This window comes from Cariama cristata, unplaced genomic scaffold, assembly GCF_000690535.1.
Source record: "Cariama cristata isolate BGI_N322 unplaced genomic scaffold, ASM69053v1 scaffold16913, whole genome shotgun sequence".
Lineage (NCBI taxonomy): Eukaryota > Metazoa > Chordata > Aves > Cariamiformes > Cariamidae > Cariama > Cariama cristata.
This window is the reverse complement of record NW_009610293.1, coordinates 1-26,949: the sequence shown is the minus strand read 5'-3', so window position 1 is coordinate 26,949 and position 26,949 is coordinate 1. Positions and strand designations below refer to the sequence as shown.

The window sequence follows — 26,949 nt, the reverse complement described above, 5'->3', positions numbered from 1 at the left end:
TAAACTGGGTTGACAGCTCTGCTGGTTCTTCTTAGCACCTGCCATGGTATGCTTTTGACTTACTGTTTTGTTAAACATCTGTTTTGTCATTTTCAGATGCAGTTTTGACTTAACTCAGTCCTCTTTATAAGTTTTCATAGTTTGTGGTGTCTCACCTCGATCGTAGTTTGTCTAATGGAGAAGTGCTGGCATTTTCATCATATTCAGTGTTTACACGTTGGTCTTGGTTTTGAGAACCTTGCTGCATGCTTGTTATTGTGCAGATTATGCTGAGGTCCACTACAGGCTTATGTCTACTTACAGTACACTTGCTACGCTTGCATAATTTCACTAAATGGCATATAAATAGAAGAGAAATGCCAGTTATTTGGTACTGAGAGGAATGGTACCACTGGTTGCTTTTTATTTTCTTTAGCTTCTCTTTTAATGAATACAGAGTGGTAACGAATGAATGGAATGATTGCTTTGGTTTCCTTTTTCTTAAAGAGAGATTTGGAATAGTTCTTAAAAGCTTTTCCACATATCAACATTAAATTACTCTGGAGAGTGCTTTTAATCATATTTTTGTCCAGTTTCAAGTAGGCCATATTATGCGAAGAAGTTTTCCATAAAAGATTTTATTCTGTTTTCAATTTTTTTTTTCTTTTGTATTTTATGACATTTTAAATAGCTATGGGTTTTTCCCTGTGTAAGTACGTAGTATGTCATGCTGTTTGTTGGAAAATTAATGTAAAGTTTTGTAGGAATACTGCTTTCAGTTTTATTACTTATAAATAGCTTCTGAATTGTTCATTTTGCTCTGCTTTGTTTACAGTTCTAAATGTATGCTGACAAATTTCCAAGATAGAAGTGTTATTGAGAAAATCATAGGGTTAAATAAGAAGCAAAACTTCCTTTAAACTAAACTTTCACTTGATGCTGTACACAGGACCTGAGCTTAAAACCGAATGAGGTAGTTCTTTTTCACAGGAAAATGTAATGACACACATGGCAGTTGCGTGCTGTATTTTGTGAATGTTTGCCACCCTGTTTTTTGGTTGTGATAGTGAAGCATTAATGTAGCAATTACCTTGATAATAAGCAGTCAAATGTTAAAAGCTTTCTGACAACTTGACATATGACTTTGGCATTAACTAGCTGCTGCTTAATTTTGAAGAAGCTTACCTCCAATTAAATTTGCATAGTTGTATGAAGCCGGGCCTCAGCCTGTGTAAGTCTGGAGCCTGCCACTTCCTGTGATTGCTGGATTCAGTACATGCTATTGAGAATGCCGTATTTTCAGAGGCTTTTTGTATTCCGCTCACAGTGTTTGCTGAGCAGGAACTGTAGCTAAAAATAACTAAAATGAATTTCTCTGTCTCTCTTTCTTTCTTGCTGCAGGATGACGTAGCTTTGCTAAGGATTTATCAGCTAAGCAGAAAATGAGCTTAACATCCTGGTTTTTGGTGAGCAGTGGAGGCACCCGCCACAGGCTGCCACGAGAAATGATTTTTGTTGGAAGAGATGACTGTGAGCTGATGTTACAGGTAATTGCATCAGCCCAGCATGTGGAACTGCTCAAATCCTTAACTTAATGCACCAGTTTTATATTCCTTTTGACAATTAAATTCCTCAGATGTTGGGAGAGCAATTGTTTTGATCAATCTTTTGTGTTCATAGCAAAAACTTAGTTTAAATATATTGCCATCAATCATACAGTTACTGTCCAAGTGCAGAGGATCACATTTTCTTCATATAAATCACATACAGAAAGCAAGAATAGAAGGTGAAATAAGTTTTGCAATATGATCAGTAAAGTAAGTAGGCTGTGTGCTCCATAAAATGTGATAATGCTAAGTGCACTGGATGCTTTTGAAAAGAGCTTTCTTTTTTTGCAACTTGTAATCTAATTTAGTCACGTGATTTGATGTAACTCTATCCCCATGTCCTGATCTTGTTGTACAAAGGCAAATGAAATTAGTGGAGAAGAGTACTTCTCTTTTACAGAGGAAGTTGAATGACTCAATCTCAGTAATGGTTTCAGTGGAACTGTAAAAATGCAAGTCTTAGTCAAAACAGTTTGATACTTCAGTAACTTCCTCAACTTTGAGGGTCACTATGTGGACCTCTTAGAGGTGTGTGATTGTATTGTTATGTAGCCATATTGCAGGCACTTTGCCCTATCAAAGCTGTTGCGCTCTGAGCTGCTGCTTTCTAGTATATATAATTTTTGAATGGTCAATGGTAATATTTTGGGAGTTTCTTCTTGAATTCTTGTGTTTATTTACTGTAGAGCTCTTAAGAAAATTGAACTTCAAAACTAATATTCTCAACCCTTCCTACCATTCAATAAAATATTTTCTTTTTTTTTTTTTTATGTTCCCAAGAGTTGTGTATGCAGCCACTAATGGTCAAATTAGAATCTCACTTGCAAATTAAGTGCCCAGAAGCCTATTTTTCTGTATATTACTCAGAATGTAATATCTCTAGTAAACTACATTTGGCTCTCAACCTCAGAAGGCATGTAGAGGTTTTATTGGTGATGGAAATACGTTGCCCTGTTAGAAGGTAGTTGAAAATAGTCTTCATTTCTCTTTAAAGACAGGTGGTATGATGTCTTGGTGATTTATGTGGGAAGTATTTAAAAAACCCCAAACAAAACAACAAACACCCCCCCAACACCCAAGACAAAAAAGAAAGCAACCAAAGAACCCCAACCAGTTGGTTCCTGCCCAGAAGATTATGATCAAAAAATGCTTTTGTTTTACTGCTAGCTTGTTGTAATGAGTGATTGTCTCTGAATAAGGGAGCCTTTTCTTCCTTCTCTCTCCCCTATACCATCTCCTGCCCATGGTTGATCGGTCCTTAGAGAGAAGCTGAATACTCAAGCATTTACTATTTTGTGTTACAAAACTTCAGTCATCATCACCTTCAAAAGTAGCTGCCTCTTTGATTAATAGATTCCAGTCATTTACAAATGTTCTTTGTTGTGTATTGACTTCAGAGATAGTAAAAAGACTCAAGGGGCTTGGTGATTTTCAAGAATGTTCTCTTTAGCCTGCTGTTATGTTAGGTCTGCATGCCAGCATGACTGTAACACCACATACTGCTTCAGGGGGAGGAACCCGTCAAAGGAGAAGCTAATAATGTGTTCTTGTTCTGTATGTATAGCTCTTTGTGTAGGACCTTCATTTCCACTCTTGACAACTTGGTTGTTCTCTTACTGCAAAGCATGTGGACAATGCATGATAAAGAAAGCAGAATTTATTGCTTTTATTCATAATCTCTTGACAGAAAACACGTTATAAAAGCCTTGTTACAAAGCCTTTCAACTCTGTTGCATGCTTGATAGAATTAAACTTCAGACCTGAACCTAACAGTGTTCTTGTAAGAGATTTTGTTCATGTCTGGGAATACAGATTTGCTTTAAATGTGTTATTTTGCAAATATGCTCAAACATCGTGTGCAGTCTTTGTGTTTAACTAACTGCTCCAATGCATCACCCTACTTGTGGATAAATACCACGTTTTCCTTTTCTTTCACCATTATGTTTAGAAAAGTTTTTGAATCTTCATGGGGCAATCATCTCCAAGGTAAAAAAAAAATTCTGCATTTTTCATGATATCAAAACTATATCCAAAGAAGAATGCTCTTATTTTCTGCATTCTGAACATTTTCTTAGTAGTCTGGATTGAATTGAAGAGTCTTTGTCTAAAATAATGCCGGTTACCAATTTATTTTAACGGAGGATGGACTTTCCATTTTTTTTATTCATACAGCTCTTAGCACAGATTATTATTTCTGCAGTCATATATAAATCTTTGTGCTGTGTCTGGCTGGATTGGAGTTAATTTTCTTTACAGAAACCCTTATGGTACTGCATTCTGGGTTTGTGACCAAAACACTGTTGAGAACGCACCAATATTTTAGCTATTGCTGATCAGGGTGTGCCCAGTTTCAAGGTATTCTCTCTCACTCTGCTTCTCCTACGCAGAGGTGACTGGGGGTGTGCACAAGAAGTTGAGAGGGAACACAGCCAGGACAGCTGGCCCAGACCGACCAAAGGGATGTTCCGTGCCATGTAATGTCATGCTCGGCAATAAAAGCTGAGGGAGGGGGCTTTGGGGATGGTAAGCACTGCTTAGAGACTGGCTGGGCATTGGTCTGCTTGTGGGAGGTGGTGAGCGATTGCCTTTCCATCACTTGATTTGTTTTATTTCTTCTTCCTTCTTCCTCTTTCCTTCGCTGCTTAAACTATCTTTAACTTGGCTCGTGCGTTTTCTTGCATTTTCTCTTCCTGTTCTATCCCCTGTCCGACTGGGGCAAGGGGGAGTGAGTGGCTGGCTCTGTGGTGCTCAGCTGCCAGCTGGGGCACTGCAGGCTTATAAAAAGGCATTTTGATAGTACTATAATTTGAATGGACAGCTGCAGTAACAAATCAGAAAGAAAAATGGCGTTTGAAAGATTTGCACAGTCTTTGCACCTGTAAAGATCGTCTGCAGTGAATAAAAATGTGTCCGATTATAGGCAAGTAATCTGAGTGTGAGGAGAGCCTTAATGTTCTGCAGAATTTCAGGTGTTTCTCGAAAAGCCACAGACCTGAGTAATCATTCTTACCATTTCAGATGTGACAAAATATCATGAAACTTTAAGGATCTTTTTGTCTCCTTCCCATTTTAACTTATTTTTAATAGGATGTAGCACATAGAGATAATAAAATAATTGATTACTAATACAATATGTATTTAAATAATCTATTGAAAGAAGTTCACAAATTTTTCCCATCACCTAGATAAAGATAGAGTAATTCTTGTGCTTACGTTGCTGCATCACTCGAGTGTGGAAAAGTGTAATCTCTGCTTGACCTTGTAGGCTCAGCAGAACATCGACATCAGTGAATTTCATTTTATTGAGCTGGCTTGTTTTCACTTGAAGAAAGGTTACTACGTTGGTAGAAAATGAGCTATACCACCAATGTATCTTCATCTACAATTAAGAACACTTAACTGATGTAGTGTACTAGTGCAGCTTTTGTTGGCATGAACCTTATTGTTCATTTATCTGTTTCTTCCTTAATTCTCCCCTCCCTCCTTATATCCTGGCTCCCTTCTATACCCCTCAAGACTGCAGAGCAAGTTGGTTCAAATGGAAAGTCTAAAAATAAAATAGTAAGTATAAGCAGAAGAGGACTGATTTCACTTCTTTGAGGAGAAAGTGAAGCAGTCAAAAGATGGCATGGAAAGGAAGAATAAGGAAGTAAATTGAAAAGAAGGAAGGAAAATAGTAGTAGCAAGTCTCAAGAAGGGGAGAAGGAATGAGATGATACATGTGGGATTCTGAGAAGAGAAGGCATTTCCTTAGGAGTCATGATTGCATGTTCTGATGCCTTGAACTGGCTAATGCACTGATGACCTGGGACTGCTAGAATGGACAGACTGTTGGTGCTGGTAGAGAAATAAGCACAGAAGTCTTGAACAGAACTTTACCGTTCTCAGTGCTCTGTAGTCCTGAGCAATGAGTTGAGTAGCAAGGATGGCACATGCAAACCTGGAACTGTAAAGAATGCTGTTGGGAGAAATTCAGGGCTATGCCATCGTGGCAGGGCACTGCACTAGCAGAATTACCAGCAAACAGGTCGAGATCGAGCATGCTCAGCTGGGGAAGATGAGCTGTGGGCTCCATCCAGTTGGGAACACTTGTAGATGGCAAGGTACCAACCGCACGCGTGTCCAAAGGAAGCGTACATCCAGCCCCACCTCTTTCTCACTTGCAGTCAGCACCTCAGGCTGCCAACGGTGGGCCATGGGCAAGTGCTACAGGTGCTAACTTGGCTGTTAGGGAGGTGGTGTTCTCAGAGGAAACGGTAACAAGGATTGTTCCTGATCTGTGGGTTGACATATGGACGTGAAATAAAGAATTAATTAAATAAATAAATACTGAAGTGCTTAAGGAAAGACTGATAAAGAGAGTCAGAACTGATGGGAATAGTAATTCAGGAACTACTGAGACATTTAGTGAAAGGCTATAGCTAATTTGTTTAGGAAATTGAGATCAAGGAGAAACAGTTTGAATGCTTGTATACTATGGTAAGTATCCCAGGCAACATAATGGAAGATTCACTGATGTGTGACAGGAAACAGTGTATTTCAGAGAGAACACCACTGAATCATACTCATGTTTTGAAAGATGCATGTAAGTAAAGGGAGTGGGGAGAGAGAGAAAAAAAAAGGTGAGGCTGATGATGTTAGATTAAACATCAGTGATACTATGGTGAACTGAAAAAAAAAATCTTTGGATAAGGTGTGGCTGGATCTGACTTGTAATCATAGTTTAGGAAACATTAAGAAAACAACTCTTCTGAATTAATTTTAGGATTCTGCTATGGGCACCTGGGGCCAGAGTTGGGTATGGTTAGAGGTTAAGTTTTTTTGTTTATGGGACTAACTTTTTTATATAATTTGAATAAATGTACTATGTAGAAAGAAAATAATCACACTACTTTAAGAAACAACCATTAATGCTATCTTGATCTGCTTGTGAAATACCTTATTTTATATAATTTTTTTAATGTATTTTAGTCACGAAGTGTGGACAAGCAACATGCTGTACTTAACTATGATGCCTCTACGGATGAACATTTGGTGAAGGATTTGGGCAGTTTGAATGGGGTAAGTTAACATCAGAAATGGATAGTTCCCCATAGTCTTTTATATGTTTGTTTCGGGGGTTTTTTTTGAGCAAAGAGTGTATGACTTAACAAGTGTATGTTAATATCTTTTTAATGCAAGATTGGAAATGGGGGAACATTCAAATAGAAAAATGTAGTTTTTGCGGGGGTTTTCCGCTGCACATTATTTAAAGGGCTGCACTAAATTCCATTAATAAGAGGGCCTTGGCAGTAGGAAAAAACTCAAAAGAATAAAAAGTAATATGTCACTCTTCTGTATTTCAGAAATGTAGAAAAAAAAAATCTTGATTATATTGTAAAAAAAAAAAAAAGAGGGGGGGAGGATTTCAGTCTCTAAAATGACTGGTTAAGTGTTATTTCATATGCTATTCCTTTTTTTCTCCTTTTTTTCATACGGAAGAGGTTGTTAAACTGTACTTCATATGTGGAAAAAATACATATACAATAATGATGTTGCATGTGAACCTACTTAATTCTATATTTGCATTTAGTTTTTCAGTCTCCTTTTTGTCAGTGTGTATGAATAATGTGTAAATGTCAAGTTATTATGAACTAATATAGGAAAAATGCAAAGTTATGGGCAAAATAAAGTTTCATAGGACATTTTACATTTTAAGACTTTTCTAGGAATTGTGTATACAATATTCTAGGTAAATTTCACCTTTTATAAATGTTTTGAATAGTATAATAGATTATTAAAAACTTAGTAACTTTGTCATATTTTTGTAGCGCTTTAGATACTTCTTTATAACCTGTTTATACACACTAGTTATGTTTGTTATTTTATGTAACTTTAAATGTTTGGCTGTGTCATGAATGTGCACAGAATAAAATCGTGAGTTCATCTGTGATTGCTTATTTGAATGAATGTTTAGAAAGGTACTGGTATTGAATAGCTTTGTCAAATGTTTAAAAAAACAGAAGATGAAGAAGAAATCTGGAGTTACTGCCTGTTAGCATTGATTTAGGTTTTGGTGTTTGATCTTGAAGTGCATTTCAAAATAAAAACCCTGTTAGTCTGTCTGTATTAACTTTTCTGTATTTTAAGGTAACTAAGCCTTCCAAAGTGTCGGAGTCTCAACTCCGTATGAAACCAGTGTAACCTGAAGGGTTATATCCTTTGAACAGTTGTAGACATAAGAACTTTACTCCTTAAATATTTAATATGCCTCTGTATTTTGGAAGTCACTGCACTGTTTCAAGGCAGTGATCAAAAATTAATTCAGTACATAGTCATTTTTTTGCTGGGCCAGTTGATTTTATTCCCTAATTCTGTGTTACTACTGTAGTCAATAGGCATACCTTCAGATTTTCATTGCCTTGTCACAGAACTTGAATTTAATAAAAATATATGTTAAAAGGCCTTAATGTGACTCCTTCCTTTGCCCTTGATAAGGAGCTTTCAGTTATTTGCTTTGCTTGATCTGATTCATTCTCAAGTTTGAGGTGTCAGCTGCTCTATAGCTGTTTACCCAGAGACAGCAAAGGAACTCCTTCTTCCCACAGTTTGGGGACAGGGAATATTAAGTCTTAGGAGTTCAGTTCTTGCTCTTTGTCTTTGCAGTGCTTCCCTTACCATCTCTTTATGACTGTGATTTTCTTACATACCTCCGCCTAACCGGTTTCAGGCCAATAAAGGAAACACATGATTTTATAACACCATACTTAATTGTGTGGCAGAACGATATATGCAATGCCTCTGTACCATGCAGTGAACTACTAAGTAGGCAATAATTCTTCTAGTCTAGTTACTATTCCACTGAGAACACCACCTCCCTAATATCCAAGTTCCTCTTTAAGTGCTTCCATCAACTTCTACCTGTTCTTATTTTACTTGCTTCATCAAGAGCAAACATTTATTTGGGATCTCCCAGTTAGTCCCATTTCTTTGGAGAACGGATACATACTTTTCTTAGTATACAGGACTGCTCCATTTCTGGTGTAATACACTTTAACCACTCAAGAGAATTCAGAGTTGAAGGGGAGATGGCTACTGCCAATACGTAGGGCTTTGGGTTTGAGTTTTCTGGGTCCCAAATAATTTCATGAGATGAACTGTAATTGTACCTGGTGCCCTAATGGCTCAGTATTCTTATCTGCATGGTTGATTCACACTTGGTTCAGTGAAAAGGTTACAGCAGTCTTCATCATGGACTTTGTACATCTAGATTTGAAAATAAAGTAAGTTTTAATCAAATATCCAGGCACCCTGGATATTTAATCTCCTACTTGTAGTGTTGACATGTAGTTGTTATGAAAAGTAAAAATTAGCAAGAAACTGTAAATTTTTTAAGGTATGGGAAAATATACAACTGATAAATAATTCATAAAATAATGCAACAGTCTCATACCAGCTAATCCATAAATATTTTATTTGCCTTGAATTTACCCTAACTTTAGGGCTTCATTTTGTATTCTAAAAGAAGATGAAGGAAGTAACACCAAGGAACGAGACTTTTCACATATAACTGATTATTCATATTTCCTACAGGGAAGATTCTACATTCTTCTAAGTCTGGATGTTGCATCCTTTTCAGGTAAAAGGAGAAGGAAGATTTCAAGAAAGCCAGAGGAGAATGTAGGGGAGAGGAACTTAGAGTGTAAATTGTAGCTTCTTAATGCAGATGTGAATTGAGCCTTGAGAAATAATTTAAGGCATGATGCTGTGCAGTTTTTGGTCAGCTCACACTATAGGAAGATTATTCAAGGATCTGTAACTCTGAAAGTGTCTTAAATATTATGCAGAGTTAAATTGACTGTTTTCTTTTTTCTTTGGACCTTGATCTCTAGTTTTTGTAATCGAGAGCTTAATATTCTTTTCTGCTAGGCAAAACATGTCTTCACCCTTTTATATTTCTCTATTGCTGAGTGAATTCAGAAGATAGAGACAGAGTGTAGAGTTTTCGCTAAAGGTAACAAATTCAGTTTAAGAAAAAATTCACAATTAGAGCTTCAGCCTAATGTGGAGAGTTCTTAGAGCAGTGGTATGACTTGGGATGAGCAGAAGGGTTGGTTTGAGAGCTGCCATTGGGAGGTGGCAGGTTCTGGGAGAAGTCTCTGCCTGAAGGTTTAAGCATCCTCTCGAACAGCAAAAGAGCAGGTTGTGAGAAGAACACTCTCACCTCCTGACGCTCACTCCTACCTTTGCACGATATCATCCTTGGTTTCTAGTATCTGAAGTTATCAAGTGCAGCTTGAAGTCTTGCTGATGTTAGTAACCTAGGCGGTTTGTTTGACGCTGCCAGCCTACCTTCCTGGGACTGTAAATCAGTCTGGACTGTAAATCAGTCTTTAGAGATGCAGGTCAGTTCCAGTGAAGGAATAAACTCCACCCCCCCACCCCCCCACCCCCATGGTTCTTGCAAGGGCTTGTGTCTGGTTTAGAATTTTATGTGGGTGACTTTCTAGAATTTTCTTTAGGGATTAAATATTCTAACTTGAAGCCCTATTTGTGTTAATTTGGGTTTTTTCCCAGAGATGAAATTGTTTTCCAACTCTCCAAATTACATCTCTGAGATCCATTTTGATTTGAACTTATATTATTCTTCCTCCTTGTTGCCTCTGTAATTAGTCATTGTATATATCTCAGATGTTCTCTTGATATTTATACCAGCATGTTTTTGTGAATTCCTTGTTATTTTTTGCTGTTAGGTTTAATCCAGGACCTTGAAATCGGAGTGATTGGTAATCTGTACTGCCTCTAACAGCCAACCAATAGGTGAAACTGGTGAAACTGGGCAAACTTTCAGGTATATAAATCCTTCTCCAAATTGCTGAAAGTTTGTCCAATTTCTCCAACTACATTTCCGAAAGTGATTTCAAGGAGGAGAGGATTACTTATTGTAGAGTAGCTGAATTTTCAAAAGGTATTGTCAAGCCTACGGAATTTGCTCTGCTTTGCTGCTAGCTGGTATGATAACGTTATTTCTGCTTACAAATGTTGTTATACCTACTGATTCAAGAGTTGCAATGTATTGAATTCTTTATCGCTGCTGTTTGGAGTTACTCAGATGCATGAAGTCGATCCGTTTTTCCTTTAAGTCATTTGACAACGTTTAGAAATTAGAAGCTACCTCAGAACTCTCATGTCCAGTGTTATATGCTGTACAAATGTGATGATAAATCAATTATGACATCTAATTGGGACTGAAAAAGCAAACTACAAGAAAAATAATGAGTGGAGGTGCTAATTTGAGGGAACATTAATCAACGGTTCAGTAAATACTGCTAACAAGATTAAACTTGTAAGAAAATTTTCAGGGCCAGTGTGATGTTAGCGACTGGTATTTAACCTTTCTTTTGAAATATTTTGTGAAGCAGGTGGCAATTCGATCTTACAGTTTTAATTCCCCAGTGAATCACCAGTAGAAAATTTGCAGTGCTGAAAACTTTCTTACAAAATTATTTAAGTGATTCATCATTTTATTATTTTGGAATTTAACAGTATCTTTCTGTTCTCGTTCATTTCTGTAGACATTTGTGAATGATGTGAGAATTCCAGAACAGACATACATCACTCTGAAGTTAGAAGATAAATTGAGATTCGGATATGATATCCTTGTCTTAAAAATGCGCAGTCTTGGGACACACTGTGCTTGTTAGAAGTATGGTTGTGTTAAATTAAGGGTTCTCATACTGTTTGAGAAGCAACTTTGAAACATTTGTTTCTCTCGTTACTACAAAAATGCCTACATTAGAGAAAATGGCGGATTTTAGAATACTGTACCTTGGTCAGAACTATTGATAAAGTGCCTTTCATTGTTTCTCACTGCAAGAAGCCTCAACTTCAAATTACAATTTAAAACCTAATGTGTAACTTCTGTGTTGCTAAGAAACATTACTTTAAGGCAAATACACAAATATTTCTATCATATGAGATTGTATACAAGTAGAGAAGATTACAACTAACTACTCAGCAAACTACTGAATGGAAAAAAAAAAAGAGAGAACTTGTATTATTACAGCAGTGAGGTATCTACTCAATGTTCTATTCACAAATAGTAAATAATTATTTTGTGCATTTGCTTTGATGACTATGATTGTACATTCTAGTCCTAACGGTGACATATTTGTAGAAGTGTCACCATTCCAATGGCAGAATAGGCTACAGAACTGTTGCATTTCTGTCAAATACTCTTGTGTATTGAGAAATCTTTCCAATATTTTCCTTAGCGTTTCATACATACTAATCTTTTTACTGTTGTCAGAGGAGAGATGAGGGTCCCTGAAGAAGCACTTAAGGTAACAACATGCAGTTCCTAGATGTTCTTTTGTCATTGTGTAGTTATTAGTAACAAAAGGGTTTTTTCCACTCTTTGAGGGTGTTTTTTTTTTTTCTATTTAACGTCATGTAGCATGAAAAATTCACAAGCCAACTCCAATTATCGCAAAAATCTTCAGAGGCAGAAGGATCAAAGCAAACCAGCTCCAAAAGCTCAGAATCCAAGGTGACAGACTCCACAGCTGAAGTGCACCACAAAACTACAGAAGCACTGAAATCTGAAGAGAAATCAATGGGTAAGGTTCTTTTTTGCTGCAGAAGCACAAAAACTTCGAAAGGATATTCATTTACTTTGGTAGGATGCTTGTGAAGTCCTGTAGATAGTAAACACTCCACATATGTATAATTTTAAACATACTTTAAGTGTAATTCATAACTTTTGGAATTGAATTTCTGCCTTTTTTTCTGTAGCATTGACATGATAAGAAAACTCATAAAGGGACATTTAATCAGCATTTATCAGATTTTTGCATTTCTCTTTTCCATGATCACAAACTTTCAGCATTTGTGCCAGGAAAGTGCTAGTTTTTTGCAGTTCAACTGAAAATATTTGTTCAGAAGCAGTTTGTACTTTTTACCACCGCCATTGTCAAGTGCACTGTTTTTTTCTTTTTAAACAGCTGGAGGGTTGGTTTGTTTGTTTTCTAGATACTCGCCTTCATTGTTAGACACGTCAGGATAGAACCTAAGTGTTCTACTTTAGTTTAAAAAATTGTAGAAACTGTAACTTCAGTCTTGTTTCTACATCATCTTTTATATTCATGTAATGTGTCGTGGCTCTGCTGTGGGTGTCTTAACTTCAGTGTGAGACTTACTAAAGTTTAGTGTTTATCTTAGAGTAACTTGCTGCGTTACCTGTTACTACAGGAGATAACCACAAGAATGAGAAAGGAATCAAGTATGGTTGCTTCGTTAATACGGAGCTGACTAGGTCTGACTCCTTAGGTCAAGGCTGTACAGTTTTGTTTAGGTTTAATCCATTCTCCTGGTAAACACCCTTCAAAGAGTTCTCTTCCCCACATATAGGATCCTGTGGTATAACTAACTAACTTGTTTGTTTTGTTGGCTGATCTAGCATCCTATTATGGGTACATAAAGCCTATCCATTACTTCAGCGTTCCTATTCAGTAGGGCTTTTCAGCATTCAAGTCCTCTTAAATTTTCATAAAGTAGCACAGTGGGGTTTTTTATCCTCATCTTCTATTTTTTCTTTTCTCTCATCCAAAAATAACTGTCAAAGTTAATCATAGGGATTTGAGTGCACCTCTCATAAGCGTTTTGGGGATTGATTCTCTCACTGTCACTGTATATATGCATAGCTGTTTACTATTGCTAATTCAGCGCACAAGCATCAGCCGTCAAGTTTTTTAAAATGATTCAATATTGACTAAAGTGTAACGCTCTTTAAAAAAGGAAGTACTTAATATCTTCAAATCACATTGAAACTTTTGGCATGACTATGAAATTAGATATCATCTTTGGAATGGTAGTGAATAAAACATTCAATAAAAATGTTGAAATTCGTGATAGGCAAAGTAACAGACAAGCTACTAAGCTGGATTTGAACAGATCATGTTATTTTATATACAGACTATTTAAAGAATCTTCATAACATCTGTATGGATACTAGAACAGCTAAATCTCAGTAGGGTAGAGTACTCTTCCAAGAGATAAGGTCAAAACTATCCAGTCAATTTCCATTTATCATCAAGGTAGAAATCTTAATTATATCAGTGCTTTTTTTTCGTATTTAATCTTTCCATTTAAATGTATTTAATCATGTGTATACATCCTATATAAGAAATAGCATTTTTAATTGTACTGTAATTTAACTATTACCTTTTCTAAAAAAAAAAAAATAAATTTAAAATGGTTGTGCTCAGTAATGTTTTACACAAGGTAACTTTCAGCACTCTGTAGTAGCTGTCAGCAATTTGGAACCTTGGCAACATTGCAAAATTTGATCAGTTTTTCATGCAGTGAGTTCAGATTTCATTGAAAGGTCAATGTGGGTAAAAGTGAGAATCTCACAGAAATTGCAGCGGACAGCTTTTAGGACCGTACTGCTATGCTGATGACTTCAAACTGAAAGCAGAAAATAATGTTTACAGATATATATCGGGGTAACAATAAGAGATGTCAGCTGCCTTTCCATAAATGTTTGTGCCAGAAGTTTTGATCGGGTCATTAGTAAGCTTTTATATTTAGAACCCAGATCAGTTATCCAGCCTCCCAAGTTTGTTTTGTATTTAGGCAAATGCATGCAACCAATTCACTTCAGCTTCCAGGAGAAATGATCCAAGCAAATCACTCTGTCTCCATGTTATTTTTACCTAAATATCACAACTAAACAGAAGAGTAATTTCCTCTGCTTTGGGCTGATTTTATAGATCTTTCTGCCATGCCTCGTGGAACACCTTTGTATGGACAGCCAGCCTGGTGGGGTGACGATGAAGCTGATGAAAAAAGTGGTTGTAAGCCAGATAGCAAGCATGAATTAAAAATGCATGAGACAGGGGCTTCAGGTAAGTCTGTTGTCTTATTTTTGTGGGTTTTTTTTCTCTTTAGTAAAAGTGCATATATTCTTAAGTAGGGAACTAAACAGATGTTAATGTTTGGAAGTTTCATAGGCAGTTCGCATAGATGAAAGCCTATTAAAATTAAGTTAGTTCAAAAAAAAATTATTCTGTGAGAAACTATGCATTTCCAGAAACCAATTTCACATACATTGTATCAGTTTTATGGTATATAATACAACTTGTTATCAGTAAATATAGAAAATAATGTTACCTGAACCAGTATGTCTTATTTATGATTTTAATCCATATTAAATTTCCATTTCAGCATTTTATATGCTGAAAATTAGAGATTACATAGCGGTATTTTATCAAAATAATTTCTGAAAATAAATGGTGCTATATTATTTTTTTTATTTGACTTTTAGCTATATAAGGTGATCTATGCTAACAGTCTCTCCTGTAATTCAATAATGCTGCATTAGTGGGAACTGCATGTCATAGTTCTTGCAGTAAAGATTTGCATAGTCTAAAGTTAAACTGGTAGTGTTCATTTCCCCATAATACAAATGGGGTTTTTTTAGTTAGCTTGTCTATATGCAGTACATATTGCCAAAACATAAATCTCGATGTCTATAATTAGGCTTCTAAATCATCTTCTATCATCAGACATATAAATAAAGTGACTGCTATTCTAATAAAGAGAATAATCTTAAAACTTACTCAAGTTAGGACAAAATTCAGCCATGTTTGTTTAGCTGTTTAGGCACACATTTAAGGCCCAAAAGTTTTAAGTTTTGCAGGTTTTTTTAAGTACTTCGGCTGAGGGGGGAATTTCTCTCCTCCTGTAATCGTAGTTGCCTTGGTTATTGGGAATCCTATTTTGCAGGTATTGGAGTGAACTCTAAAAATATGTAAAATCAGACTAAACTAACACTTCAGTGTAATGAAGTCAGCATCTTTGGAGTTAACCTTTTGTCATAGCTTTGATGACCTTTTTCATATTAGTCTAAAGTTGTCACAACTCAGACAGTAAGTTAAGTCCCTTAAGATTTGGACTAGTAGAAAGAAGCGAGGTGAAAACGTTTAAATTAGTGACGGGTTTTGTGCAACTTAAACAACTTTGTCACATATAAAAGAACTGCATCATAATGCAGTACAGTTCTAGAACACTTTCTTATTAGGCTGGGTTTTGGGTGAAACACTTCTCTACCATAAGCAGCATGAGTGCAGTATGCTGTTGTGTGCTCCTATGGAGGCTTTTTAGACTACAGGTTTAATATCCTACATTAGTAATCCATAACTCTACAGTTCAAATCTTGTATAGAAATGTGTTCTTCAAAGACTTTTAAGCATTCCTAAGCAATACAAATTTTTTTCCTAATGGCAATAATAATGAGAGACAGTGACTGTTAGATGTTGTTCCACTTCGTTTTTCTCAACAAAAAGGAAAAGCACGTATGTCATCAGCTGCAAAGAAAAAGCATGAAGTCCTTACCTTTGAATCATGACATTGATAGACTTGCTAGCCACATGATTTTCTCCTTGCTTTCCAGATTATAGGAAGCATTAACTAGTGGCTGTGAAAGCTGTGACACTGTCTTACTGTATACGCTGAAACAGGGATGGTAAATTCTCTAGTATCTGTGGTTTTATTGCTTAGATGCCAGAGTCTGCAGGAAACTAATAAAACAAAAATAAGAATTCATCAAGCCTTTTATACTCATATGTATTTATCTACGTTGTTTTAATTTCAAAAACATGCACATTATTTGCTCTCATTAAATATAGGATTATTAAAAAGTAATATCCCAAAGTCTGTGATTTTGGTGCCATGCCATTAACAAGGTATGACGCAAGATTCCCTCTTCTATTTAGTAGCATGCCTGTTCTTATTTTTTCATAAATTTAAATTGTTCTTTTATAACCAATATTGCATCAAATGGTTTACATGCTCTTGTATTTATTTTATCAAGAGATTTTTCAGCAAGTGATCAGTGTTTCTGTCCTAGTTCCTAAGTCCAAAGAAAAATAAGGTTCCAACTTCCTCTCAAACTAATCAAGGAGATGAAATCTCTTTCAGCAGTAGACGAAAGTACGTTTATTCTAGACAGAACTTCAGTTCTGGGGATATTTTAGACATGCTTTGCCCTAGTGAAGTAATGGACAAATGGACTGATATTTTCCACAGTGATTAACTGATTTTGTTTGTTTTTCTGTATATATACACTATATATAAAAATAAAATTCGGACCTGGAGTCACCTTGGCAAATACAACATTTCTTTTTTTTAAAATGTACAACATATGTTACAAATCCCTTTTGTTTATGTTGTTGTTTAATCATTAATTTATCTCCTACGAATAGAATTAATCTAAGTAGAGTGTAAGGATAGCTTCTATTTCCTGAAACTGAAAGACTAATAGATCTGCGAGAATGGAATTCAGTTTGAACAAGCATATACTAAACAAAAGCTTATGTGAAATGTTATAGGAAGACACTGCTGGGAAAAAAACAAAACCTGACATTTTTGCCAAACAGTTTAATTTGGGAGGATGTGGAACTAAAATCCCTTGTCTATACAAGTGATTTATTTATCTTGATCACTTAATCTCCGAGTAGACATTAGTCGTATGTTTTATTAGTCTCTTTTTTGACTCATGTAGATGTTTTTTAGTAGTGTTGGCAGAGAGCCTGAGAAGACAGACCAGATATGGGTTGACATTTGCCTCTATGGACGGACAGATTTCCTCAATCTCAGAACACTAACTATGTCTGTATAGAAGTGTGCAAAAAAAAATACCCTGAATGTTTTCATAAAGTTATAAAATAAAGACATAAGGTTTTAGGACCCCTTTGGCCTACATTTACATTCCATGAAAACATTTAACTTCATTTTCAACAAGTAGTATGTATTTTCTTCATGCGCTTAGGTTTTATAACATAGGTGAATATACTGATTGGAAATCAATATAAAGAAACACTTTATGAAAGGAAATTGGAAACTTTACAAGACTGTCATGTTTGGATATTTTTAAAATAAAAATGAACTTTAATTTAATAAAGAACATTCAAGATTGATGCAGTTATTTGTTCTTTCACGGGCTAAATTGTATTATGTATTTAAAACACCAATTTGGAACATGCTTCTTAATATAAACTGTCTGAAAGTAAGTACATTTGAAGGGAGTTGACGTATGTAAGTTCTTAAACTTTTTGTTCAGTAACTCAAATCGATAAAGCCTGCTATCATTTTAACGAATTAATCCTATGAAGAATCTGCTTCATGCTTTAATGATTTGGTACATGATTATTCACTGAATAGAAAAGAAGGTATGAATTATAACAGATGGGGCAAGGTTTAATGAGGAGATTGAAATGGGAGATTTGTTTCTGCTAAGCCAACTATAGACAATTAGTCTCTACAGTCTCAAGTTAATAAGATTATTTCAACGTTACTGTCTTTCTATCACAACGGAAACTCAGTAATGGATATTATTTGCAGACAGACCAGAATAGCCCAGAAAACTTTAAAAAGAAAAAACCTTTCTGCTTCTTTCAGACATGTGCATTGTTCTGATTTAATGATCCATAGATCTACAAGTTGGTATTAAAATGAGCAGTTGCATGTACACCTATGGTGTGACTTTATCTGTGCTGCAGCTGTTAAATATTATTGGCAAGTTTAGCGGGTGTGCAATTATCATTATTGCCATGTGTTACACTCTCACTTTCTGGAAAAGCAAGAACTGCATTCTCTGCTCATCTCAGTAGTAGTTGTAGAATTTTACATCGTTAATGCCTTTACCAGAAATCTAAGAAAAGATAGAAGTCAATTTTTAAACAGGCTTTAAGAATCTGAAGTAATTTTTTCCATTTGGCATGAAGTTTTTTTTATTTCTGGCATTGCATAACAATATATCAGATTAAATGTTCCTTATGTATAAGAAACAGTGTCATTTTAAGGTAAAGCAGGCTGACAGTTATTTTAGAAATACCAGTGTAATCAGTAGGTGCAGGAGATTACACACACATCTTTCATCACTAGTATTAACATTAAAGGTCCTAGAAGTTTGTTCTAGAATTTTGCTGAGTTTTGTCCTGGAATACATGCAAGTGCTGCATATGTATGGCTTGCTCTGCAAAGCTATAGCAGCGAATGTGCACAGTATGTCATGGGGAGCTTACAGAACTTTTTAGAGCCTTCACAGCAATATATTTAAGTTTAGTTTTGCACTTTTTTTCACTTTGACTCCTTTAAAGCATGCAGTTAAATGATTTATTGTGAGAAGTGGGGATTTCCACACAATACCATTTTATATTTTTATTTAGAGAGAGCAATTTTGATATCATTTTGTAAGACAGCGTTAAAGGCAAAGATCTTATTTAATACTAGGTGAATCATTACATGTCTTTTTTGCAATTTTGTCTTTAAATAACAAGTCAAATATGTGCTTAAGCAGTAAAGCAAAAAAAAGACCCTAAAAGGTAAGTGGGAAATAAAAAAGTAGTAATATGGAGAAAAAGGGTAAAAAAGAAATTCGATTAAACGTTTGGAAGTGCTAACTTACTTCAGCTTCTTTTCATTAAACATATTCTACAGTACCAAATATAAAGCTAACATTTACACAATACCCCAGAATATTTTTTTTATTTGTGATATTTTGGCTGCTTCTTATACCTTCTACACATAAATATTTTGCTCCAGCTTTACAGAAGTTTTTTCCAAAAGTGCTTTGTAAATTTCAGATCATTTTCTTTTATAAATTTTATTCTTACAATTGTATTTTTAAGGCAGAAAAAAAAGAACATTTCTAAAAAATCTGAAGACTGTGCAAAATGTTTTCTGAGATTTCATCCTATCTTTGCAGATGGTAATATATTCATATACACAGGCAATTTCTTGCATATCTGACAGATTGTGTTGAGTAGCACAGAACACCTATGACATTTCTTGCCCAGGTTGGGAAGTAACATTTTAAGATTCTGACTATTTGTGTGTGTAACTTAAGAAATAAACCTTAAAAAACCAAACAGTCCGAGAAAGTGTAATCAGTTCTGCTAATGTCACAAAGTGAATGTTGCTTTTCTGAGGATCATCTCTGAGATTATTCTAGTGAAGACTCTCCCTGCATCTCTATTTGGTTAAGCCTACAATTTCCCAAATACTACATTGTTTCCCTCTTAGCCTTCCCTAGACTCATTATTTCATTAATAGTCTCACTAGACCTGTGTAGCAGCTATGGTTACTGCTTCCTTACTTGCCTTGTAGAAACTGTCGCGCAGTTGTCTTTTGTAGCTCCAGACCTTTGTAGAATGAGAGCTCCTTCTTTACAGATACCCTGGTTCTTTTTCTGCCCGTTTCCTTTCACTCTTACCCATTCAGAAATCTTTTCAGTCCCTGGAGAGTTCACAACCCACTGGTCCCCTCGTTTTTCCAAAATGAGCTTTCCATTCCACACAATTGCCTTTTTTACAGTACAGATACTATGCTTGTTCTGTTTAAAAACTATAGAGCTGTAATGACCACTGTCTTCAGTATTTGCTTGAGGGCTTTCTCTTGAAAGCTGTCTGTATTTAGTCTGATATATAATTTCCTTCATCTTGGCAGATGACTTTTTATAATAGGATTTCAAAGGTAAGGCTATTTTATAGATCACTCTTTGTAATATTTAGAAAGCTGTAAGGACTTGCATTTAGAATTTGGGTGAAACAATTCTGAAGGGTGATTCAGATCACAATATTAATTTTTTGTTTCCTCATTGTTTTCAATTCCTTATTCTGATCAATTCTGTTGTATTTAACTCATCTAAAAATGCAAGTACTTCAGGCTCAAAATAGGATTTCTAAGTAGAAAATAGGATTTCTAAGTAATTAAAATTAGCTTGTACTTCAGATATTTTTCATTATATCATTTCTAAGAATTTTTCTAGTTTAGAAAAATTTACAATGTAGTTGTATTTCAGTTTATCACTTTGATTAAACTCACTCAATCATAATTTAGTTTCAAACCATATTATAGCATCTGTTTAATCAAAAATGTTAGAATCAAATACTGTGTGTATCATTGTAGTATGAAGAGTTGATTTCAAATGTTACATTTGGTGCATGCAAGTTTCACAGGGAAAATTTTTTTATCAAGTTGTCCACCTGCTGACAAGCCAGTGTTATAGATCCCCTGGTCCTAAACCTACCATACCTCTGATGCAGTTTGGCTACAGTCTTACAATTTTCAAAGGTGGTGATGAACCAGTTATTTCATATTTACTGAAAAATATTGTTTATTGTGTGGCCAGTAGATTGCTCTTGCCTGACCCAAAAGTAGAAATATTTCTCAAAACATACTGTATTAGCCAGTTAACTTTTGAAGGAGCATTGAACACTGTGTCTTGCTTAATTACTGGTTACAGGAATTGCATGAAATTGTAGGCTCAAAGCTCTGAATAGAACCATAGGGGGGAAAAAAAAACTAAGGTACATATCAGTTGGCTCTCTGGTGGGTTACTCTCCTGTTCAGTGGCAGCGTTGCATACAGTAAGGATTCTGGCTCTAGATTTGATCCTACTAGAGCCTGATCCATTCCAGCTTCTTAGCTGGCTGAAACAAATGGAGAGTGATGGTAGTTTACCTAAAATCTAGTAGCTGCGAAGTCTGACTTTATTTCTGTACATTTTCTGTCTAAACATAGAGGCTTTTGCATCTGTAAAATAGATTTGTTCTATTGTCTGTCTGCTGACACAAGTGTTTTCAGGAAGGGGACTAAAGAGGCACTGCGTTTCCCAGGGAGGGGAGTAGTGGGTTGCTGTTGTAGTGCCTGAAAACTACCCACAGAGATGAGGCTGCTGACAGTGCAGTGAAAAGCATTAAATAGCTAGGGTATTCTTGGGATGCAACGGCACAATGTGAAAACTGTCGTGAGTTCTGAACATCTTTTGTGTTTGTGACAGCCACTTTTAGATAAAATAAATTAAAACAGCTGTGTTACCTGCATCAGAGTCATTTTATCCTGTTGGCATCCAAGCATGGCGATAATAGAGAAACTGTACTATCTTTGTTGTCACTCCATAACATCATTCTTTTTTTAACTTTTCCAGCTATTATGCTGTCCCTTAATTATTTCTGTTTCTCTGAATCAGATTACCATCCTTTTTTATTTTTTAATTTTTAACCTTTTCCTAAGTCTTCACAAGAAGCATGTGTTTGTGAAGAACAACATAGGCACATTATGCCGTCCTGCGTCCTTTACCCCTTAAACTCCTGACTCCAATGTTTCTGTTGCTACCTTATTGCACCATATGTTCATACACAAATGTTAACTGTCTCAGCTGATACAGTGTGGCTATTTTTAGCACCAGAAATCTATTAATTTCATTCTTAATCCTTTACTTGGCAAACTAAAATGATTTCTTAAACACCTTAATGTGGTTCATGATAAATCATGTAGGAACTATTCAGAATTCTCTTGCTGGAATGGAACTTGCCATTGCTGCTAACATCTCGAGCATCTGTTTTTTATAGCACATCTCTACACCAGATATTTTGGCTAGCTTACTAGTTCATTAAATGCAACCAGAAGGTTTGTTTTGTTAAAGGCGCATTGGTAGCTTTGCTGCAACAACAAGAAGCTTTAACCTTCATTCAGGCTATGCAGTGGGACTTTCAATGACCCTGTGCTTTTTCCACGTTCTGCTTTCTTTACCCAGTTAGAGCACGATTTGGTAACATTCTGCCTGCTCCCAGCTATTGTTACTTTTTCTATTCATCTACAAATTATGGAAACAAGTAAAATAAGAGCAGATAACGTTAGGATTTAGCGCATTTCTTTGGTTTTATGTTTTATAGAAAAAGTGTTTGAATTCCAGAACACTTTCCAATGCTTATCATTGTTAAACTTTTCAAGCCAGAATTAATGTTCTTCTTGCATTAATATGTGAATTGTTTTTGCCAAGAGTTTTACCAAACAAAATTATACCATACGGGAGACGAAAAGCAGTTCACTAGCACTTGTTTTGGGGGCACCTTGATTTGGTGTTTTTCCGATAGATCGGAATTGCGATATTCATCATCTCAACTATTTCTCTAATGTGATTTACCTGTTTTCCATGTGCTAATAACTCATCTGACCTTTACATCATCTAAAATTTTTTGGAATGCAAATTTCCTTTGACAAATTCGAAGTGAGCTTTTTGCCACTTTACACTCCTTACAGGAGAAGCTTGTGCTGTCTTATCAGTAATACATTTTATGTGTAATTCTGGAATTATTTTTCCAGAACTACATTGCTCAATCTTCTCCACAATCTTACCGTTTATTCCAGAAATTACTTAAGTGGCCTTTACAGGAGTTCAGACACTTCTTGAAGAACCTGGAGTTCCCAAGTATTGTGAAATCTATTTTTTATTTTTCTCAATAGGATGCAGCACAGATGCCAAGCAAGCTGAGGAGCAATCTGCAGCAGCAAATGAAGAAGTTTATCCTTTCTGTAGGGAGCCAAGTTATTTTGAAATCCCTACAAAAGAATTCCAGCAACCTTCACAGGTAGCAGAGAGCACTATTCATGAAATACCAACAAAAGACACCCAAAGCTCCCATGCAGCAGGTGCAGGGCATGCTTCCTTTACCATTGAATTTGATGACAACACTCCAGGAAAAGTAACGATCAGAGATCACGTGACAAAATTCACATCGGAACAGCGTCACAAGTCAAAAAAGCCGCCTTCCTCCGGTGGTCAGGACCTGCCTGGGCTTCAAACGGTGATGATGGCCGCAGAGAGCAAAGTAGCAGATTGGCTAGCACAGAACAATCCTCCTCGAATGATATGGGAACCAACAGAGGAGGATTCCAAAAGTATTAAGAGTGACGTTCCAGTGTACTTGAAGAGACTGAAAGGTAAAGTGAATGATTCCAGCTATGCTTATTTCTGAAAGCAACGATTCCTCACCAGCATCCAGTGAGTGGATCCCTGAGCCCTTGCGGAGTTCAGTTGAAATCACAGATGCTCCACATGCACGCGAGGATCTGTGCTGGGAAATTTTATTGCAGTATTAAGTCTTTAAAAAGAGGATAGGAAACCAAATCCTAAATCATCTTACAGTAGGTAATTGGAGATATTCTAACTAGTTGGAGATACTCTAGTATGGCTGAAAACGTCAGGTATTTAAAACATTGATCTTGAAAGGGAAAAGGAAAAATACCAAACCTTAGTTAAATTTTATATATTTCACTTTGTCCCATGAATTACGTTAAAAAACTGAATTACTTTTTGGAATCAAAGTTCTGAAGTTCAATTTATGCTTTTAGCAACTCTTCCGTGTGTTCTGTGAATATTCATGTGCTTTAAGAAAAATCATTTATGGCAAAGAATACATCATATAGTTTATCTGCCTAAATCGATCATGTATGATGGAGTCAGGTTTGAGTCAGGAATCTGAAATAGACCAAGAGCTTCAATTTTTATACTAAGCTTGCAGAATATTGTATTTATAAGAATACTGCTGTTGAGTGGAGTTCCAGGTGATTATACATGTTCATTTACTGCAGACGGTGACACTTCAAATAAAATTAAATCAAATATTAAGCGTACTTTCGAATGATAAGTGTACTTTCTTTTGGATGCCACTTAGCAGACTAGAGAAGAAAGTAGTTTTGATGTTCAGATGAAGATTCCAGTGACATTCAGACTTTCAGAATTAAAACTTCTGAATAACTTTTTCAAGTCTCTCTTATTTTCTGTTTTTTAGTTTCAGCAGGTTAACCCTGCAATTCTGATTTTTCTTGATTCTGCAACATTATCATGTCTAGCTCTTAAACCAGCTGGGACTGGGTACAATATGCTTTGTCTTACTGATCAAGTCTGCTTTTTAAGGCTGACTCTTCCAAATTAAGCTAAAAAATAAAATTTTGAAAACAGAATTATATCAATGTGCTAGGATTAAGATAATAGTATAATATTTCTTCTATCACAGAGCATTCTTTGTTCTTCATGATACTGTATTATATTCATGAACATTCTTTAAAATATTAGCCCTGTCACTTTGATAAGTAAGAAGGGTTTTGTTTACAAGGCCTTAGCCTTTTCCTGGCAGAAACTCCTCAAACTTGGATAAATTTTCATCTGAAAGAGGTATAGGTTATGGGGTGCATGTGGCCATAATAAATATCTGAATTTTGTAATCTCCTGTGATCTGTTTGTATTCTCACTCATTACTTGCACTTTTTCAAGTCATAAAGGTAGGGAATATACCTAGCTGCTTTGAAAGTTTGATTTAAAATAAACCAAAACTTTTTGGTTTTTTCTCCTTGGCTTTTTCTTACAATATCCTGTAATGAAGTCACACTGGTAAAATCATGTTATATGACTTTCACTGTGGTGATGATATTTATAGTTCTTATTTGGAAGTGTATGAACCATCGCATCATTTTCTTAGACACTGTACAAATATTTAGCAAACAGGAATGTAAATTGAGATTTCAGCTGTGTATTCAGTGCTATTAGTCTGATAAGTGAGGTTTCCCACTATGTGGTCACTATTTAACTGAATAGTAGCTGCATATCCTAACTATGTAAGTGAGAAAACCTTAAAAAAGCTATCCTCTTGAGAATAAAAAAAAAAATTAAAGTAAAAAATTGTACATTCTACATATACATGAGTAAGAATTGATCCAAAAGAGTTCAAAGAAGGTAAAACTGTTCTTTCTCAGGAACTGAGCTAAAACTTTAAAATGTAGACTTTCATTGTACATGAAGTTGCTCTGTGTTAAGTGTGACTTAGTGTGTATGAGTATCCAGCCTTCCATTCTTTTTCAGGTATCATTACCAAGTATATTTGCAGGCGTGTATATGCTTTATTAAATACATAATCCTTATTCATAGATCTCAAAGTAGTTTGTAGAATGAATAAGTTACAGCAACCATTTTACGTCATACACTGAGGGGAATGAATGATGGAAAAACTCATTGTACTTCTTGGAAAGAGTAATAAAGAATTCATTCCAATTTTCAGTAGATGTTTCTCGTTGATAAACTGTAGTAAATGTGTGAGGAATCCAGTAATATGAACTGTGGCTCTCAATGGGTATTTTCTACTACCGGAAGGACTATTTCAGGGTCTTCTTTTTCCTCTTAACCCTGCCTGGGGTATTTCAGTAGTCATTTGTAATCAACTGGCTGTCTAACAAGATTAGAATAATTCAGAAATGTACTATAGTACAGCTGGCAAAACACTGGCTTTTGTAAGTCACTGATAAGTGTTCACAGATGAAAATACTGGTGAAAAGGGTAATGCAATTGCACTGCTGTTACTGATCAGCTTATAAAGTGTTCTGTTGTTTGACTCATAGCAAGCTGAATGCATTACCAGGAGCTGTACAAAATTTGCAGAGCCAGATACTGAAAGGTGTCAAGAGTCTACACAGAAAACCAATTTGAAATTCATTCTTTCTTGGTTTGCCAGTTGCTTTTATATGTGTTGGGTTGGGGTTTTTTGTTTGTTTGTTTCATTGTGCTATATATTCTTTTGCTTTGCTTGTAGGGAATAAGCATGATGATGGTACACAAAGTGATTCAGAAAATGCTGGTGCACACCGGCATTACAGTAAGCAGGCAGCGCTTGAAGAACACCTAAGGCATCATCATACAGAGCTGAAAAAGTCACAACAGAAAGTCCATTCCACGGAAAAGCAGCAAGAGCAAGCGGGTTTGAGTCAGACTGCCTTTATGATTGAGTTTTTTGATGAAGACCATCCTCGAAAGAGACGTTCTTACTCTTTTTCTCAGAATGTAGGAGCTCTGTGCCCAGAATCTCCATCTTCAACACCTCATGCGCGAGCTGAAAGAGTGAAACCTGCATCAGGAGAGAAGGCAGCCTCTTCATCTGTGCAAGCTAGCTCATCGCATCACAGAGCAGTACATGGTGTTCATGCAAAACTTCTAAAACAAAAATCAGAAGAACCCTCTGCCCCATTACCTGTCTTACAAGCTGCACTGTTAAGGAGTTCAGGAAGCCTTGGCCATAGGCCTAGTCAGAACCAGGAGATGGACAAAAAGTTGAAAAGCCAACATATTTCTGCTGCTACTGAAAAAGACAATGAGGATGACCAGAGTGACAAAGGTACTTACACTATTGAGCTGGAAAATCCCAATTCTGAAGAAGTGGAAGCCCGTAAAATGATTGACAAGGTGAGAAACCCAAAATGTATACTGATGTTAGTGGTATGTATTGTGTGGGCAACAGTCTACCACTTCAGTTCTACTTATTAAAGCTGCTGCAATAATACAAATTTTTAAGCCAGTCTATAATGATGAAATATGGAATTTCGTAAACGCAGCAGCAGGCATTTGGCTAAAAATTATTCCTGTTTAATACCACTCTTCTTCTAGTTTGGTTTTAATGTGTTTTCAAAAGGTTTAAGTACTGTAAGAATACTAGGCAACAGAATTCAATTATTTTTATATATTTTTTATATATATATTGTTATTATTTTT

General features: G+C 35.8%; 1 protein-coding gene across 1 annotated transcript; it reads left to right on the top strand.

Moving 5' to 3' along the window:
* Positions 1–1,385: 1,385 nt before the first annotated feature.
* On the top strand, positions 1,386–26,643 carry LOC104159831 (centrosomal protein of 170 kDa-like; the record flags this gene model as incomplete). Its single annotated transcript, XM_009697839.1, has 8 exons — positions 1,386–1,526; positions 6,558–6,647; positions 11,141–11,219; positions 11,850–11,908; positions 12,022–12,184; positions 14,339–14,473; positions 22,878–23,354; positions 25,997–26,643. Coding segments are annotated over exons 1-8 (1,755 nt in total), but the record flags the coding sequence as incomplete, so codon positions are not given.
* Between the last annotated feature and the right edge of the window lie 306 nt (positions 26,644–26,949).